Raw genomic sequence first — 18318 nt, forward strand, 5'->3', positions numbered from 1 at the left:
AACCTTTCCCTTTTTATACCGTTCAGTTTCTGAGGGGCAGAGACAGCCTCCTCTGACGCCTTTTCCCCCCTTCCATTATTTTTCCAGGCTCTGATCTCCCTGCTCGCTGCACCGAGGCGCTCGGCGCAGAGCCCCGCTCCCCATCCTACCTTCTCCTTCGTCTCATTGTTGTCCTGGCTGCTGTGGCTCTCGCTCGCCTTCCAGGAGCGCGGTGGCGAGCACACTCGCACCCCCCTGCACCCTCCCGGGGTCCCGAAAGCATCTGTTCGCAGGGGTGCAGCGAGCGGCCACCGACTTTGTGCGAATTCGTTTCTTTTTTTCAAAAAAAATTTTTGACCCTTTTTTTTTTTTTTTCGCCTCGCCGCGTCCCCGCCGTGTGTACCTGTCCCTCGGGAGGACATCGCTGGGGAGCAGGGCAGCGGCGAGGATGTGCCGGCCCCCGCGGCGGAGCCATCAGTGAGCGCCCGAGGGAGGCACCTGCCCCGTGGAGCCGCCGCGCCGGCGGGGTGGGGGGGCCGCACCGCCTCGCCCCGGCGCCGACACTTCGCCCCGAGTTTAACGACTCCCGGGGGCTTCGAGCATGAGCAAGCCGGCGGGATCAACAAGTGGGTAATAACGCGGTGGAGACTTCGAGCAGCCTTTCCGAGACCGGCTGCAGCCGGGCCTGCGGGGCGGGAGGTGGAGGGAAGGGAGAAGAAGAGGAGAGGGGGTTGTGGTTTGGGTTTGCATCTCCCCCCCCCCGCCCCCCCCCCAGTTAAAAAAGAAGTGTGTGTTTCCATCCGGAGTGGCAATGAAAACGTAGGCTCGGAGTTGCCCCGACGGAGCTTGGGTCCGAAACTCATAAAAAGCCGCTTTCCAGCTGCCCGCACCGGCTTTCCGCACAGGGAACCAGGGAAAGAACCCGGGGACAGCGATCTCCGGGAAAGGCAGCTCCTCCGGCAACGAGGAGGGGGCTTGTCCAGCCTGGGCGCGGGTAGTTGTCTGCGGGTCTCCAGTACTGAGGCGGAGGGGTGAACGTTTGGGTTTAAAGGGTGTTAGGGAGGTGAGACGTGCTGCTTTTCTCACGGACTTGATGCAATCTTCTGCGACATAATAATTTCTTTTTAAGAGTTTGAAACTCCGGTCACTCAGCTACACGGAATCGCGTAAGCAACTCTATTGAAGGAGGATTTAAATGCAATACTTTGCACACAATTTCCAGTTACAACAAATAATCCTGCAACGAGGAAAGCAGAAACAACTTAAAAATCACATTTTCCTTAATCCTAAATCCATGCACCTCATAACTGGGGAATTTAAAGCATGACTAACCGCTCTTACAGAATGGCTCAGTCCGTATAATCCCAATAGGACTTTCGGAGTTTCTAATATGGATGGAGTCAGTAACAAAGCGGGGGGAAAATACCCAATCCAATTTAATGTCTGACAAGTGATGGATCGGACAGTTATTTCCTCTGCGCTCCGGCGAGCTCCCAGGGTTGCGGAGCGGCGGAAAAAGGGAGGCAGAGCCGGGAGAGACCGGCTGCGGCACCTGCCACCGGCCGCCCACCGCCTGCCCCGCGGCCTTCTCCTTGCCGCCGACTTCCATTATTTTGACCCGGGTCCGCCTTTTGTCCTCGGGGGCCGGGAAACCGGGGTCAGCGGCGGCGGGGCCGGGGGGCAGGCGGGGACCGCGGCGTGGAGGTCGCGCGTGGAGGAGGCGGGCGGCGCGGAGCCCGGCGGGGGCCCAGCGCTACGGCCGAGCTGCCGCTGCTTCGGCGTGGGTTTGGCTTGCTTTCTTCCCCCGTGGGGCTGAGGGAGGCACTTTTTCTGCGCCAGCCCCCCAGGGAAAAACAAAAAAAAGAATAGTAGCGGGGCCGCTGTGGAAGTGATAACTGGCGAAGGGGAAGGGGGCAGCGTCGGAAAAAGCGGCGGCGGGAGGGGCTGGTTCCCGCCGGCTGAGCTGCCCAAACTGCCCGGTAAGTGCGAGAGGAGCCGAACTGGGATCGGGCCAATGGGCAGCCGCGCCGGGACGTTGGAGCGCCTGGCAGATTTCTGAGTGTCGGTGAAGGGGTAGGAAGGGCCGGAGAGCCCAGTCTCCAAAGGACGGCAGAGCTTCTGCCGGAGACGTTTTGCAAGGAGAAAATCCGCTAGGCTGGACCGCGGCCTCCGGCCGAACGGCGCTGGGTGACCCCCGACCACCGCCGCCGCTTTGGCTGTTGATTCCGCCCCCTCCCAGACTCCCGGGGACCGCCCGAAAAGGACCCCCAGGCCCAGCCCGGCCAGGCCTCGCGGGGATGGGGACATGCGAGAACTGTCCTCGGCCGGGGCCCGAGCCCAGTCGGCCTCGGCTGCGCATGCAAAAGCCCGACCCGCTGAACCGGGGCCTGGGAGCCCGTCCCGGGGGTCCCGGGGGACTCCTGAGCCAGGGGATCCAGCCTGGCTTTTCTGCCCGCCGGTGGGCGTCTAGCGATGTCAGCTGCGATGTCTGCCTGGGTGGTAACAAGACCCCATCCCGCCGTCCCCCGAGCCCAGACTAACTTCTTTCAACAGCCTCTGATGGTAATTACAGTAATCGGGGCTGCCATATATCCTTTAAGCAATTATGACACACAAAAAAAGCCCCCAAGGACCCCCTGTCGTGGGATGTTCAAAACGGTTTCCCAGCTGAACAGAAATCCCATTTTCTTAGCGCTAAACTTCTGAGACGAAGCTGTACCTCGGGGAACCGGAGCGCTTTTAAACAGAGTTAATCAGTTATCTCGTGACCCCGTGTCAAGCTTACATTTTTCTCTTCCCACTCCCCCGCCCTGCCTCTTCCCTGTCCCCTAATTTCATATTTCGCCCTGCACGAAAGTTTTCTCATAACAGCCTCCGGGGCCTGGAGATGGGGGTGGCGGAGGGGTGCAGAGCGCGGCCGGGATTGCGGGCGGGCGGCGGGACGGGGCGGCCCCCCACCTGAGCGGGGCGGGGGGCTCCAGCCGCTCCCTGTGTCCTGTCCCCCCACCCGTCCGTCTCCTCGTCGGGAGCCGCGGAGCTGATCGGACAGGCTGCGCCGCTCCGCCGGCTGGAAACGTGGTTATTTGGGTTTGGCGAGATGCTCCAGACGCTCGGGTTTTATACATGGGATATGTGGCAGTGTAAATAATATGTGGAACATATGTTTACATGCATGGTGTGGATATGTGTATATATATATAATGCACACGATATTTTTAAAGCGGCTTCCGAACTTCAAATCCGGCCGGATAAAACTGTTCCGTAAAATCAACCCAAGTTTCTTTCCGCCTTTTAGCGCCGACGAAGCCGAGCCGGCGACCCCCTCGCCGCAGGCCGGCCGGGGAAGCGGGGACCCCCGCGGCTTCTCGGTGCCCCGGGCGGCGGCCCTCCGGCGGGCCCGGGTGCGCGGCCGTGGCTGGGGTCGGCTGCCGAGGGAAGGGGGAGCGGGGGGGGTCCCGGCGGCGGGCCGGGGTGCGCGGGGGCAGCGCGGCGGTGCCGGGCTCTGCACCGGGATGCACCGCCGCTGCACGTACCGCTTCAGTGTCTCTCCCCCCACCCCCAGCCTGCCCCTCCTCCTCCTTTGTGTGAGTGCGTGTGGACCCTCTCTCTCCCCGTGGATGCTAAGGGCTGGAGAGGGAAGTCGAGCGCTTTCCCCCGTTGGCATTGTGCGATATCCGAATTCCCATGCTACACTTTTTGACGGGTCACTGGTGCCCCAATAGGCAGGTGGCAAGGAGGGCTTGTAATTACACACTCCCAGAAACCGTGCCTTGGCCTCAGCCCTCCTCACGGGCGCCTACCTGCAGCTCCAAAGCCGTGGCTTGCTCGCAGGCAGTGGGGTGGGGGGGCTTCCTTTAGCTGCGCTCCTTATTAATTGCGTAAAAGTTTTCTATTCTTTAACCTCTCTCCCTCCCATCCTCCCTCCGCCACCCCTCCCTCTCGCAATCCCTAACCTAATCCCCGTCCCTCTCGCCGTGTTGTGTATAGCAGCTGTCGGGTTTCATTTAGGGGAGAAGCTGGCAGCTTGTGCTCATTGGAAGCAGTCAAACGAGTTTCAAAGGGCAAAATCATTAAGTTAACACTTTATCTAATGTCCCTATTGTCTGCCAGCAGGCATTGTCTTAGAGCCTTAGCGTAGACATGTCTGAAAATATCTCGGGTTCCTAAATTCTCTAGGGAGCGAGAGGAGCCCCTGCGGCCTGTTCCCTCCCCCGCCGCCCCCCCAACAGCGCTCCGCACCGCATCACACCCTGCCGCCTTCCCTCTTCCCTTCTCCTTACTCACCCGCAGCCGGGGCTCTCCCTAAATTACTTCTAAACAAAGACAGCGGCCCCGAGCGCTTTCCGTCGAAGTTTGGATACCAAGGTTTGGCGAGAGGCACTGAATCTCCAGCGTAAGTTGTGGTAGGAGGAAAGAAGGATGTTTGAGGCAGAGAAAAAGAAAAAGAAAGAAACGAGAATCGAAGAGAATCGAAGGGAAGAAAGAGAATCGAAGAGAAGAGAAGAGAAGAGAGGAAAGGAAAAGAAAAGAAAAGAAAGGAAAAGAAAAGAAAAGAAAAGAAAAGAAAAGAAAAGAAAAGAAAAGAAAGGAAAAGAAAAGAAAGGAAAAGAAAAGAAAAGAAAAGAAAAGAAAAGAAAGGAAAAGAAAAGAAAGGAAAAGAAAAGAAAGGAAAAGAAAGGAAAAGAAAAGAAAAGAAAAGAAAAGAAAAGAAAAGAAAAGAAAAGAAAAGAAAAAGAAAATATAAAGATGAAGGAAAAAAAAAAGAAGGAAACGAGAAGAGTAAAACCGGAGAAAAAGGCAAAAGACGAGAGGGGTTTTGGCGCATTTCTTGAACCGGGCTGCAATAATCTCTGTTCAGGTTTTTACATCACCCTCAGAGCATTTTCAATTCTAGTCAAAGTCGGTGCGCAGGCAGCCCCGCGCCCCAGCCCGCCCGCAGCCCGCCCCCGCCTCCGCGCACGAAGGCGAGGCAGAAAGTTTTGCTGCAGGTTTTGGGGTGAAGAAAATGGCATGGCTCGTCTGTGGCAGGAACCAGGTCCCTTTCCCTGGGGTTGCTGCGCGGGAGAGTAGGTTACTTGTCACCCTGGTCATTTGTTTTGGTTTTGTTTATTCGGTGCCTCGGTCTCCTGATCGCTCTCCCGCTCAGGGAAAGTGTCGTCCTCTGTTTGCTGAGCGCAAGAAAGCGAGGGAAACGCCGACCCCCTTCCTCCCCCCAAGTTGTTTCACACACACCCCCCCCCCGCATCCTCGCTTCTAGCGGGCAAGTCTGCTGCTCCCGCTGCTGTAATCTTCCCTTCCAAAATGGGTCTTGGCGATTATAGAAGATCCAAATAAACGTAGCGGGGCATGAATAATGCTCATTGTAGAAAACTGACACTTGCTCAAGGAAAAGAAAGTTGGCTATAAAATCACTTCATTATTTGCTTGTACTGCGGCTCTGGGGCTAATCCCTCCAGAGGTCAGATTGCTGAGCGCTCTCTCTCTCCCTTCTCTGCTTTCAGGTCGCATTTTAGACATCCCTTGCAAAGTATGTGGGGACCGCAGCTCCGGGAAACACTATGGGGTTTACGCCTGCGATGGGTGCTCGGGATTTTTCAAGCGGAGCATCAGGAGGAATAGGACCTATGTTTGCAAATCGGGAAATCAGGTACCAGCCGCAGCGGAGCCTCCTCAGCGCCCGCACCTCTTACCCTTCTTTTCCCCCCAGGGCCCAGTATTGCCCCCCCGTCCCCCCCGCCAACAGAAACACCCGTAGCAATAAGATCCAGCTGCCACGCAGCCACCTCCTCCCTTCTCTACCTGGCCGAGGCCGGGCGCTGGATGCCCCAGCCCGCCTCCCTCCGGCACGGCCCCCCACCCCGGGCCCTGCGGCCGCAGCCCACAGGGGAGGATGGGAAGGGATGCGCAAGGAGGCAGCGGGGGTCACGACGGGGGGAGGCGTGCAGCCAGTTCACCGGCTGATTACACCAGGCAAGAGAGGGGCAGCCCCCCGGTAAGCCACAAGCCACAGCCGGTCGATTGGCAACCGACACGACTTCCACCCCCGGCGGGTCGCACCTGCGCCCAGGCGGAGGCAGCTCCGCTTTTTCCCCCTCCCGGTCCGGCTGTGCTCATTCCCAGTCCCGGACTGTCCCCGCGGGGATGCGGGGCTGGGGACGCGGAGAGGGGCACAGGGGACCGGGGCGGCCCGAGGGGGCGGCGCCGCCGTCGCTGTCTCGGGTGCTGAATGCGGCCCGGCCCGGCCCGCCGCGGGGCCAAGACTCCCGGCCCGGCCCGGCACGGCCTCTCACGCCTCTCCTGGGCCCGGCCCGGTTCCCTCCGGAGCACCCAGGGGCGGCCCCATCCGTGCATCCCGCTGCGGCGGGCCGGCGGGGTGAGTGCGCTGCTCCCCCCGGCCCGACGGCTGCCCATGTTGCAGGGAGGCTGCCCGGTGGACAAGACGCACCGGAACCAGTGCCGGGCCTGCCGGTTGAAGAAGTGCTTGGAGGTCAACATGAACAAAGACGGTACCTGTTCCCCCTCTCCCGGGGCTGGGGCGATGGGGTGGCCGGAGGGAGCCGGGCCTTATTCTGAACAGGGGAATGGTGTGTCGCTGCAGGGTCTCCCACCCAGGGACCCTATTGACCCCCCCATCCCGTGGCAGACTTGCCCATTTAGTCTGAGATGCCCCCTGGGTGGGGGATGTGAGGCCAGCCCTGAAAAACTGCAAGGAAGGAGGGAAGCCCAGCCAAGCAATGTGGGGTACCCAGTGTGGGACCCCGTGGTGACTCCCTTGCCTCTGCTTTGTGCCCTGCAGCGGTGCAACATGAGCGGGGCCCTCGGACCTCGACAATACGGAAGCAGGTGGCCCTCTACTTCCGCGGGCACAAGGAGGAGAGCGGTGGTGCCCCACACTTCCCCGCTGCCACCCTGCCGGCGCCCGCCTTCTTCACCGCCGTGTCCCAGCTGGAGCCCCATGGCCTGGAGCTAGCTGCTGTTGCTGGCACTCCTGAGAGGCAGACTCTGGTGGGCCTGGCGCAGCCCACCCCAAAGGTCAGCCACTGCCCTGGCACCTGGCACACCTGCAGACTCTTGCTGCTCTAGGGTAGATGTGGCAAAGAGCAAGGCTTGAGGCCTTGCAGGTTGTGGTGGGGACTCTTCTGTTATGTCCCTAAAAGCTCTGAAGATATGAAGTGCAAGGGGTAAGAGGGCCTCTGTAGAAGAGGTACGCAGAAGGACCGACTGATAACCCGCTTCATACAAACTCTGTCTCTCCCACATCTTTACACCCACACGGTTGCAGAAGCGCTCCTCTTGCCTGGAGGCCATCTACAAATCAATTTTAAACCTTGTTTCATGAGGGTGAGCTGCAATCACAGAGTTTTCTTCAGCAAAATGCCCATGTCCACAGTGGTGTAGTCCAGAAAGTACTATATGTACTGACCAAAGCCTGCAGCTTGTCCGCAGACATAAACATGTCTAAGCTTGCTCTGTGCTTCTTGGCTGTGACATTTCCTAAGCAGCCCAATGGAAGCACTGCTCTGGCCTCAATTGCACAGGAATTAGCCATTAGGTGGTGTTTTTCATTAACCCATTTGCAATGGCATTTTGCCTGTTTACAGCACCTAGAAAATCAAAGAAGAGACGACTTAAATAGTTCTCCAGTTAGAGTTGGTAGCTTGGCAGAACCCATCATGAACTTGTTCACAATATATAGTTTTATGTTATAATTTTGGAAAATACTGATTCAGAAATTATTTAACAAGAAAACATAGCACACGCTTGAAAATGTAATTCCATTCAACACTACACACCCTTAATGTAGTCACGCTTAGCCTTGTGCATCTGCTGTAAGCAGGGAGTTAGATGAAGGGTAAGATGAAAGGAGTGCTTACTGATTTGCTGAGCAAGGCTGGAGTGCTAAATCAGCCTCTGAAGCACAGGTTACAAATCACAAGTTCTTAATTCAATTTGTACTCTTCTAACTCTGCTACCAGAGGTGTGTTATTGTGTAACAGGTTAAAGGATGACATTGCATTTTGGTAATTTTTTTCCCCTTATGTAATAACCTCATTCTCCCTTCAACCTCCCCTAGAGAACTGTTTCTGTTCATCCAGATGGATGAGCAGCAGAGAGCAGTTTAGAGCGGGTCCACTGACAGCAATGCCCTCTGCTTGCAGAATAAGAGAGTGCACATTCTGTATTGGGCATGAGCGTGATGCACTGAATGGCAACTGTAGGGGAGAGGAAGACCAGGCTGTCCTGGTGACATTGTATGAAGTTGCTTTATTTTCTTTTTGACATTAGTACCCACATGAAGTCAACGGTACTCCTATGTATCTCTATGAAGTGGCCACTGAATCCGTCTGCGAGTCAGCAGCCAGACTTCTGTTCATGAGCATCAAGTGGGCCAAGAGTGTCCCAGCCTTCTCCACCTTGTCCTTACAAGATCAGGTAAGGCATCTACTGTGGGAGTGGCATTGGCCTGGCCTGCCTGTTAAAGAAGGCTCAGAGCTCAGATTGGGTCCTGAACCTTAAGCCCTAGATCTTTAAATCTGCAATGGACTTCAGCAGTTCTGAAGTTCAGGGCAGAGTTTTGGTCTGTCCTGAAAACACAGATTTAGAAACTGCTTTCCTCCAACTGTTATTTCACGAAGGAAATGAAAATCAACACAGAAAAAAATCTAATATAAAGCAAATATTACTGGAGGACAAGTCCTAGAGGAAAAGTCACCAGGCTGCAGACCAAGTTTAGCATGTCAAAACTGCTTTGCCACTGGTGGGACAACTTTCCCCTCCATAAAATGGGGAACAGCAACCCAATTTGCTATTTTTAGATGAGAAGTGTTTAGTCCAGCACACAGCCTCAGGATAAGACCAAGGTGTTTTCTGAAGACCATTCCTCTTCCTCTCCTCTCCTCTCCTGTCCTCTCCTGTCCTCTCCTCTCCTCTCCTCTCCTCTCCTCTCCTCTCCTCTCCTCTCCTCTCCTCTCCTCTCCTCTCCTCTCCTCTCCTCTCCTCTCCACTCCTCTCCTCTCCTCTCCTCTCCTCTCCTCTCCTGTCATTTACACAGCCAACATTTTTTCTTATTCATGTTGGCTTCAGTGGACTTACATTACAATTACACCAATATGGTGTAAGCAGAATTTGGCCAGCCTCCAACATTTTTCACCATTAATTAAAACCTTCCTTAATTTGTCTTGTTTTTCTCTATGACAATTTGCCTTTGCCTCAGGTAAATCATGTGAACCATATGAGCTAAAGGAATTTCTTAATGACTTGATTCTTGATGAGGACTCAGTGTGCTTTGTATAATGCACTAATTTTAAAAAAAGTAATCAGATAATTATAAAATGAAAGGGGAGAAATCTACGCAAAGCTCCAATCATAAAAGGTGTCTAATACTTTGATATGATTGAGCTAATTTCCCAAAATGGTAACTAGAAATGTTGTGCCTTAGATGTTGCATAGCAGTCAGCAGAAGAACTAGTTCCTCTCCACGGATGCACGTTACAAGTATTGCAGTTGATATGCAAATATGTATTTTGAATTGAAAGAGAAGGGCTTCTTAGGAAACCGATAGTGTTTTCTACCTAAAGGTAAATCATGACGCTGACAAGGTGATATGAAGTCAAGGCACATTCAAATGTTCTTGTTCTAGCACCAGACCCATGTTTTTGAAATCCGTGTTGTGAAAATAGAAAAAGGGGGATGCTGCTCAGCCCTGGCTGCAGTGCTGCTGTGGAGTGACCATGAGGGGAGCAATGAGACAAGGCCCAGGAGGTTACACACACTGCTAGGAAAACGGTGGTCTCAGTGCAGCATATTCTTCTTGCATGCTGTTTTCTGCTGCTGCTACTCCCACATACGAAGCAAACGAAGAAACGGGACAAAATATCGGGGCCAACAGCAAGTGTGTCACTTCAGCAGGAGCCTCAGCGTGTGGGAAGAGGCTGGGTCCTTCTCTAGACCAGTGAGGTCCACAGGAGAGCCCTTAGGGGAACGCTTCATTTGATGTAAACTGGGTATGTTTCCCACAAGGTCATCTCTGTTATTGTGCAGAGGAGGGGGCAGCAGGATTTGGGAGCAAGGGCAGCCTCCATTGCACATGATCAAGCATGCCTGAGACAGCATAGATACCAGAATGTTCCTATTATCTTTAAATAACTCACTGCCTCTTTCACATCAGGGACTCATGTTAGTGAATTACATATTAAAATCCCAGTCTTTCCTTAACAGCACCTCGACTTGCCGTACCTCAATGCAAGCCAGCTTCCTCACAACTCAGAGCTGTTCAGCTCTACAGCTTTGACCTGGGCCTCTTTCTGCATGATTCCCTTGTCATATTTAGGAGAGCTGGAGAAGAAATAACTCTGATTTTAATCACCTTATTTCATGAATAATCAGACAGTTGATTTTTATAATAGCGCCATTGCATTATTTAATTTGACAATGGCCCAGCTGTAAATGTCTGCATTTCTCTTTGTATCCCTGATGTCTGCCTGAGGAGAGACTAAAACCTTCTCCTGGATTTTGCTTTTGTCGTGTTTTCCCAAAAAAAGGCAAACGCATTGTGATTCCAGGACTCTGTGACAGTTTCATCTCAAAGGCAAGGAAATAAGCCGAAAACAATTTGCTAACAAAATAGAAGTCTGAGGATTGATGCGTTACTGCCTTTGGTAAAACAGAGGCTGTATCCCTTCCCTAGCTCTGTAGAGCTAATCCCATCGTGGATGTGAAACCACATAACAAAACCTCCTTGCTTCAAGTTCTGCTGGCCTGCACACCTGCCCAGCTTGTCCGTAAGACAGGTTGACCCAATGCAGGTCACCAACAAAAGGTTGTACTAACAGGATGAGGCTGATTAAGAAGCAAAAACCAGTCCTTCAGAAAGCCTAGTATTTCTTGTTTCTTTGAAGAAAGAGGGCTGTGTATGACTTCAGCATGAGTTATTTTAATTGGTGGTTTTACAGACTTATGCATAGGCATGAAGAAAGCTTCAGCTATTGGAATAGTCTCTCATTTCTGAAGTCTTCTGACTTTAAAGACTTAGTGGGAAAGAACATATGAAATTGATATCTTCAAGGAACCACCATCCATTACCATTGTATCTGCATGAATGAATGACAAAAAAAGTTTTACAAAAGCAAATGAAAGGCTGGCGAATCATTTCCTATGTCATGTAGAAACCTGCACATCCATCAGGCAGGATTATCCGGAGGAGGGGCTGAGTTTGCAGGCAGCAGCAGTTGGGAGAATAATGAGCAGGTTCAGCAGCTATTAGAACAGAGTTGAGATGGCCACTGCACCCCAGACCCCCTTCCCCCTCCATATTTTGTGCAATGATCTAGGCAGCTTCTGGTACTGTAAAATCCAAGGTAATTTTTTCAAACAGTATCTATATGCAGAGATATCTATATCTATATTTTCCCATCACAATTTCCTTAGTCAAGTTATACAGAAGTTCTGCAAAGCACATAGCACAAAAAGGCACAAAATGGGCATAAGCCTGCAGTGACAAGCTGAGAGCAGAGACTCTGAGACTCTTCCTCCCATTCCGATTGGAACAGGTTGGTTTAAAACTCATAATACTGTTAAGAGTCAGCACAAAGCTAAAGGATCCACTCTTACTGTATGCTTTCTGTATCATCTATTACTTTCACGTATCTGATTCCAAGGAAATCACAGTTCATCTGTTGAGATGTTTTTTTTTTTTTTTACTTTGTTCTTCCTTTTGCAAAGCCTTTATAGTCTTAAAATACGTTTCTTCCTATTTTCCTAAGAAGCTAACTTGCTGATACTTTCAGGAACCACAGCAATATTAGTACTTGTGGCTTGCTAGTTTTCTGCATGATTTTTGGGCAATCTGTTTCCGCTGCATGGAGCCACCAGATGATCCCTCCTGAGTCCATTACAATTCTCACCCTTCCAAATCTCTCTCACTTTTTTGAGAGACGTGACATCTCAGCAATGTGCACACGCCACAGCATGTCATCTAAGCCATGAACTTCAGCTGAACTGCAGGCCCTCCAAACCCCTCTTAAGAGCTGGTCTGGCCCAACAGTCCAAAGGTGCCCTCAAGACTAAACATGTCTGTTCTGGCTTTCCTGGTCTGCATTACCAGGAGTCATGTCTTCTCATAGATGCACCACTGCCTCTCCACGGAAATCAAAGGCATTGCCTCCTAACAGAGAAAAACACATCCTCCATACAACCAGGCAATGTACAAAAATTGCAGAGAAGTAGTAGTGCTGTCAGCGTAGGTGCTTTGATACTCAGTTCTCTGAAAGGAAATGGCAAAAGCAAAAAGCAAGGAAACAGGTGACACTGAGAAACCATATGTGTGTCCAGATGCTGTGCTTGCAAGAGCTAAAGACTTGCTTAGTAAGGAAGGGGTTAAAGATACATATGTGCTCCCTACCAAGTGATGTAATTTCGGGACATCTTCCAGGCTTTTCTTCACAAATCCTGCCTTCCTGAGGGAAAAGAGGGTAATCCCTAGAGATCAGAGAGCACTCGTCCAGCTTGTCCCAGGACAGGTGTATGTGCCGAGGGAGAGGAGGAGAGAGCCCATGCTGTGCTGAGAAACATGGGCGAGTCTTCATGGTGTGAGGAAGCTCTCTGGGATCAGACTTCTCACTCTCCTTTTCTCTTTCTCCTCCCTTTTGGTCCACAACATGGTGCACAGTGAGCCAGCCCTCAGTGTTTTTCTGCAATACACAGGCTTATTTCTAGACACCTTCTCAAAAAGCTAAGAGAAGAGCTAACGAATGCTGTGGGGAAAATACCATGACAGGCATTTAAAGTAGTTTTTAAAATAACAGACATTTACATATTTAAATTGTTTATAAATCTATAAATTATACACTATGTTATATTGTACATCTATTGTATGACAGCTGATGCTTTTGGAAGATGCTTGGAGAGAACTGTTTGTTCTAGGAATAGCACAATGGGCCATTCCAGTTGATGCTAACACTCTACTGGCTGTATCGGGTAAGAATTGCACAATTTAATGACTTTGTTACAAAAATTACCATAAAAATACATTACTGAAAAAAGAACAACATGTAAAGAATAACAAATTCCTAGTGAACAATAGAGCATACCTGTCATTTATAAATCTATATTTAAATGCAAATAATGTTGTTTTGTTGTATTCATGACTGCTTGCATTGTCATTTAAATGCAAATTACTGTGTTTGTTATCATCCAAGAGAAGATTTTATATTAACTTTCATACAATATAGTCAGTTTACATGGAACCAGACAGACAAGTGTGACAATAGAGTGGATATTGATACACAGGATTTTGTCAGAAATCAATATAAAATAAAGCAAATGCCTTTAATATTATTTATTTCATCTCTTTCTGTTTTAGGCATGAACGGTGACAATACAGATTCTCAGAAGCTGAATAAAATTATTTCAGAAATACAGGCTTTACAGGAGGTTGTGGCTAGATTTAGACAACTTCGGCTAGATGCTACCGAATTTGCCTGTCTCAAATGCATTGTCACTTTTAAAGCTGGTAAGCAGAAAGAATCTCTTGCTCATCTGGTCTGATAACCATGAGGTTGCTCCTTTAAAGCAAAAATGATGTTTTAAACCAGACACAGCTTGATATCATCCAACAGGTTTCCTGGTATTGATTCCAGTAGTCAGTGTTGCATTTTGAAAGGCTGTCAGTGGAGTGCAGGGGCACTAATGGGAATGTTTAATTTCCACTAATAGCACTAGCTGAACTGTTCTGACCCGCCCAAGAGTCAAGCTGAACTAGTAACTGATCTGCTTTCCAGTGCCCACACACAGCGGTTCCGAACTGAGGAGTTTCCGAAATGCTGCCGCCATAGCAGCCCTTCAAGACGAAGCCCAGCTCACTCTGAACAGCTACATTCATACCAGGTGAGCGGCATCTCCTCTCAGCACTTCTTGCAGGTGCAGGGGTAAAATCCTGCTCTCACTCCAGTGGAGGTGACATTGCCACTGACTGAAATGGGGACCGGGCTGTTGCAGCAAGTATACACTGGCTGTCAGCCTGCTGGGATTTGGCAGTTCCTGATGGAAGAGAATCATAGAAAAGGTTGGAAAAGACCCTTAAGATCATAAAGTCCACCACTAAACCATGTGCCTACACATCTTTTAAACACCTCCAAGGATGGTGACTCAACTGCTTCCCTGGGCAGCCTGTTCCAGTGCCTGACAACCCTTTCCCTGAAGAAATTTTTCCTAATATCCAATTTAAACCTCCCCTGACATAACTTGAGGCTGTTTTGTTTGTCCTATCACTTGTTACTTGGGCGAAGAGACCAACCCCCTCCATGCTACAACCTCCTGTCAGGCAGTTGCAGACAGCGATCAGGTCTCCCCTCAGCCCCTTTTCTCCAGGCTGAACAGCCCCAGGTCCCTCAGCCGCTCCTCATCAGACTTGTGCTCCAGGACCCTCACCAGCTTCATTGCCCTTCTTTGGACATCCTCCAGTACCTCAATTTAGTCAGATAAATGGAAATGTGGTAAAAAGAGAGATCTTCCCAAGAAGTGATACCTGCTATGAAACACTGCATTTCAGAAGGCTACATTTTCCTCTGTGCTTTATTCAGTTAAATACTGCTAGTAGTGATGCTCAAAACAACATCACATCTCACAGCAGAGCTTTTTGACTTTTGAGCTTTTGACTCATGATCTCCAATACACTTCCCCATTTTATCTACCCCATTTTGCAGACACATAAGTTGGGACACAAGGAAGTTAAATGGCTCTTCCAAGACCCTACCCTGAGTCTGTTCTCAGGCTGAAATGAAAAACCCAGAACTTGTGAATCCCATTTTGGTGCCATGGCAGAGTGATGAGAATAATTGTTTGGGAATAATATACTCCCCTCTGTCTCATTTAGGTTAAGTCCCACGGGATACAAAAATCTTAAAACCTGTTTTACAAGCTGTAGCTGTCATCCCACAAAGTATACAGGGGTATTCCCAGGAACACTTGAAATGTACTGTGCAAAATACAGTCCCTCACTCTAGAACAGCTGGCTGTGAACAGGCCAGTCGACTCCTCCTATGAACCAGGGGAGAAGCCAGAAGAATGTACCTAACATCTGCTGCAACAGCTGCTCTGACTGGTTTGGGACTTCTGGGGAGAGCTGCGACAGGTCTTGTAAAGACCATGTCTCAGTCCTTTTTCTGCACTGGAGGTCCATTAGACTAGCACAGTGGGAGATGGAGTGGTGGAAGAGGAACTTTTGGGCCATTTTTGCCTTCTGAAACTTGGATCTGCTGTCATAATAGCCCTGTCTAGCAAAGTCAACTTGGTGTCAGAGATCAGATGGCAGCAGTGTCTGAAGCACTTCTGTTTAGACTAAAGGGAATGGTCTGCCCTGGGGATGGGAGCAAAAGTGCAAATACCATCCAGTTATGGCTAGTTCAGAGCAAAAAGAATAACCACTGCATAGCAACCTCTTCTTGTTCTTAGGTAAGGTCTTGCCATGACAATTGCTCCCTGGAGACTCTGAGTGAGCCAGGGCCTGTTGGAGGATGAAGCCAGGGAGCAACAGTTTTACATGGTCATGGTTTCCCTTCCAGGCACAGCAACTTTTCCATTGCATTTGTGCATTGCTGGAAATAGTTGGCTACTGGGCTAAACAGTATCTGTAGTAAAAGACAATGTTTTACAAGGAAAAAAGGGCAGTCCTCTGACAGGGCTGCCACATTTGACTTCAAGGGGACAGGGCTTCAGCTTGCGTTTCATCCTCAGGCTTGAATTTGCCTTCCTGCTCTCTTTGATCTCAGTGGAGTCGTTCTCAGCAGGATGCATGGAAGGGCAGACTGGAGAAGCAGAGTGGTTCTCTGAATGACCCACTCCCTCTTTCAGGGACACCACTGTAAGCAGAGGCTTGAGAATCGCTGGTGTGAAGTCAGCTTAAGCACAGCTAGAATACATATCCTATATTGTGTTGGCTTCAAAAGCTGGGAGGAAGGATATAAGCTATCCTATTACATAAATACATTGCCTGGGGATAAAACACAGCTTCTTTAACAATAACAACAAAAATCTTTCTAAATGTCAATTGGTATTCAATGTGTAAGGGGAAGAAAAGGGGACAAAATAATTACCATGACAATCTGGCCAGGTTTAAATTACACTTAAAATGACAGGGTAGTTATTATAGGTCAAGCTCTTCCCTGAACTGCATCAAGAACATAGTTGCTGTCTGAGGGACAAGTCAGAGTGGATCCTGTCTCTGTATTGCTACTGCTCTGAGGGAATAAATGAAAAGAGTTAATCAACACTCAGAGACATTGGTCTATATTCTGATAACCCCCATTAAAAGAGTTTTCCTTGGAGTCAACTTCCTTGCTCACATGAGTAGAAAACACAGGTAGCACCCACCTGTACAATTTGCTGAATATTGTTCTTTTCTGTAAAGTAAAATATTTTATTTGGAAAAATATCTAAAAAGTTCCACAACGTGTTTTTCCCTCTCTTTCTCCCAGGTATCCCACACAACCCTGTCGTTTTGGAAAACTTTTATTGCTTTTACCAGCTTTACGTTCGATTAGTCCATCTACAATAGAAGAAGTGTTTTTCAAAAAGACCATTGGGAATGTACCCATTACAAGACTGCTTTCAGATATGTATAAATCCAGTGACATATAAATGACCTTAAAAGAAACAATCAGGATGGACAGTTTGAGAAGAACTTTTATCTATGGAGAATAAGCCTCAACTAACAAAATCTACAGGAAGCATAAGCCTGGGAATGTTTAGCCTTTAAACCCATTGACAAAAATTACCCCAGTAGATATGATTCTGCTGCTCTGAACAAAGTGATTTAGATCACGGAGAGAATGCTTTGTTCTACAGAAAAAGTGAAAGTGGTTGGAATTTGGCTGCTATTCCTGTTACTACAGGATGGAGGCAATTCAGATGCCAGTCATAGTGAACAAAGACTCTGCTATTCTCTCATTTAACTGGCAGATCTGAGACAAAATGGGAAAGAAGGTACTATGGTTTGTTCAGTATTTGGAACTGGGTGACCAAACCTGGCTTCTGTTGTAACATGGGATGCAGTGGCCTTCAGAACTGTTTTAAAAGTAGCTTATGTTGGGAAAATGTTTTTAAATGATAGGCAACATTTCAGACCAGGTTACCAAAACATTGCTTCTGCTATAATACATCATGAAGTGGCCTTCAGAACTGATTAAAAAGTAGCTTATGACAGCAGCTCCATTCTTCCTGCAAAACAAACTGGTGACCTTTGATGCAGACATCACCACAATTTGTTTGATTAACATCTCAAAGACAGAAGAGCTTTATACACTTCCCCCCAACCTTCCCTCCTCCTTCTTCCAGACACACACATGTTCACACACACACACCCTTGAAAGGATACAAGTCAAGAAAGGAAGACTAAAACAGCAAAACCAAATACAATGGAGATGACCGCTTCAGTGACCTGCTGGCTGTCCTGTTGGCACAGTGCTGTGAAACCAAAGGCAACGGTGGCCAAACTCTTTGTCAGTGAGATGTGCAGAGAAGTGAAATGACTATATATTAAAAAAATCAATGGAAGGAATTTTATTTCAAAGAAATAAAGGTTGTTGATTGATAAAATGCTAACAATTTCCAAAAGTCTTCAATGCCTTTTTAGAAAACTCCAGGTTCTAATTTTGAAGCCTTGTTCACCTACACCCTCTCACACACAAAAATGTTATAAGCTGCTTATTTGATGTATAAAAAAATGTAGAAAAAAAAACATTTAAAGATAGCTGCTGTACTTTTCAAATTTGATTTGTTATTAGAAACTAGCACTGAGAAAAATCAGCACTTGGACTATCATAGAATGAGTAAAACTTTTCCTGTACAAAGTGGATTAACTGATTTGTGAAGTTAAAAAGTTGTACTCATTGTATTTACAAAGAATAAAAATATATTGAATTTAAATTACTTTCCACTGTTCTTTTAATGCTTGTCCTACAGTTTCTTCCACTGTACCCTACACTTACCAGGGAACAGAAATATTCTCTACTAAAATGGATTACCTTGGATCCTGTGGAGTCTCCATCATCAGAGCTCTTAAAAAACAGGTTAGACAACCATTAAAGGAATAGCTTCAGTGATCCTGCCTTGGGGCAAAGCGACTTTGAGGTCCTGCATAGAGCTGCCTTCTGTAATTCAAATATACACCTGCTACAAGGTTTCTTTCTCAAGGAGCTGACACAGAGCTTATTCTAAGACACAATACTGAACGGATCAGAGGTCCAATCTACTATAAGTCTTCAGTTTCACGTTACTGCAGTTTTTAATATCAGTAAATTGTGCAGCTAACAAAGGTTGATGAGTAGAAAAACACTGCTTCAA

General features: G+C 48.9%; 1 protein-coding gene across 1 annotated transcript; it reads left to right on the forward strand.

Moving 5' to 3' along the window:
• The first annotated feature begins 580 nt into the window (after positions 1–580).
• On the forward strand, positions 581–16614 carry NR2E1 (nuclear receptor subfamily 2 group E member 1). The gene is made up of 9 exons (XM_065632266.1): positions 581–605; positions 5481–5626; positions 6398–6485; positions 6776–7011; positions 8266–8412; positions 12858–12954; positions 13340–13489; positions 13758–13863; positions 16452–16614. The coding sequence occupies exons 1-9, from the start codon at positions 581–583 to the stop codon at positions 16612–16614; spliced, it is 1158 nt and encodes a 385-aa protein (XP_065488338.1).
• Positions 16615–18318: the final 1704 nt, after the last annotated feature.

Source organism: Caloenas nicobarica, chromosome 3 (genome assembly GCF_036013445.1).
Source record: "Caloenas nicobarica isolate bCalNic1 chromosome 3, bCalNic1.hap1, whole genome shotgun sequence".
In the NCBI taxonomy this organism is placed as follows: Eukaryota; Metazoa; Chordata; class Aves; order Columbiformes; family Columbidae; genus Caloenas; species Caloenas nicobarica.

Coding starts and splice junctions, on each gene's coding strand:
- NR2E1 (XM_065632266.1), top strand. CDS start 581: ATGAGCAAGCCGGCGGGATCAACAA. Junction 7,012..8,265: donor TGGCGCAGCCCACCCCAAAG/GTCAGCCACTGC, acceptor TTTTGACATTAG/TACCCACATGAAGTCAACGG. Junction 13,864..16,451: donor AACAGCTACATTCATACCAG/GTGAGCGGCATC, acceptor TCTTTCTCCCAG/GTATCCCACACAACCCTGTC.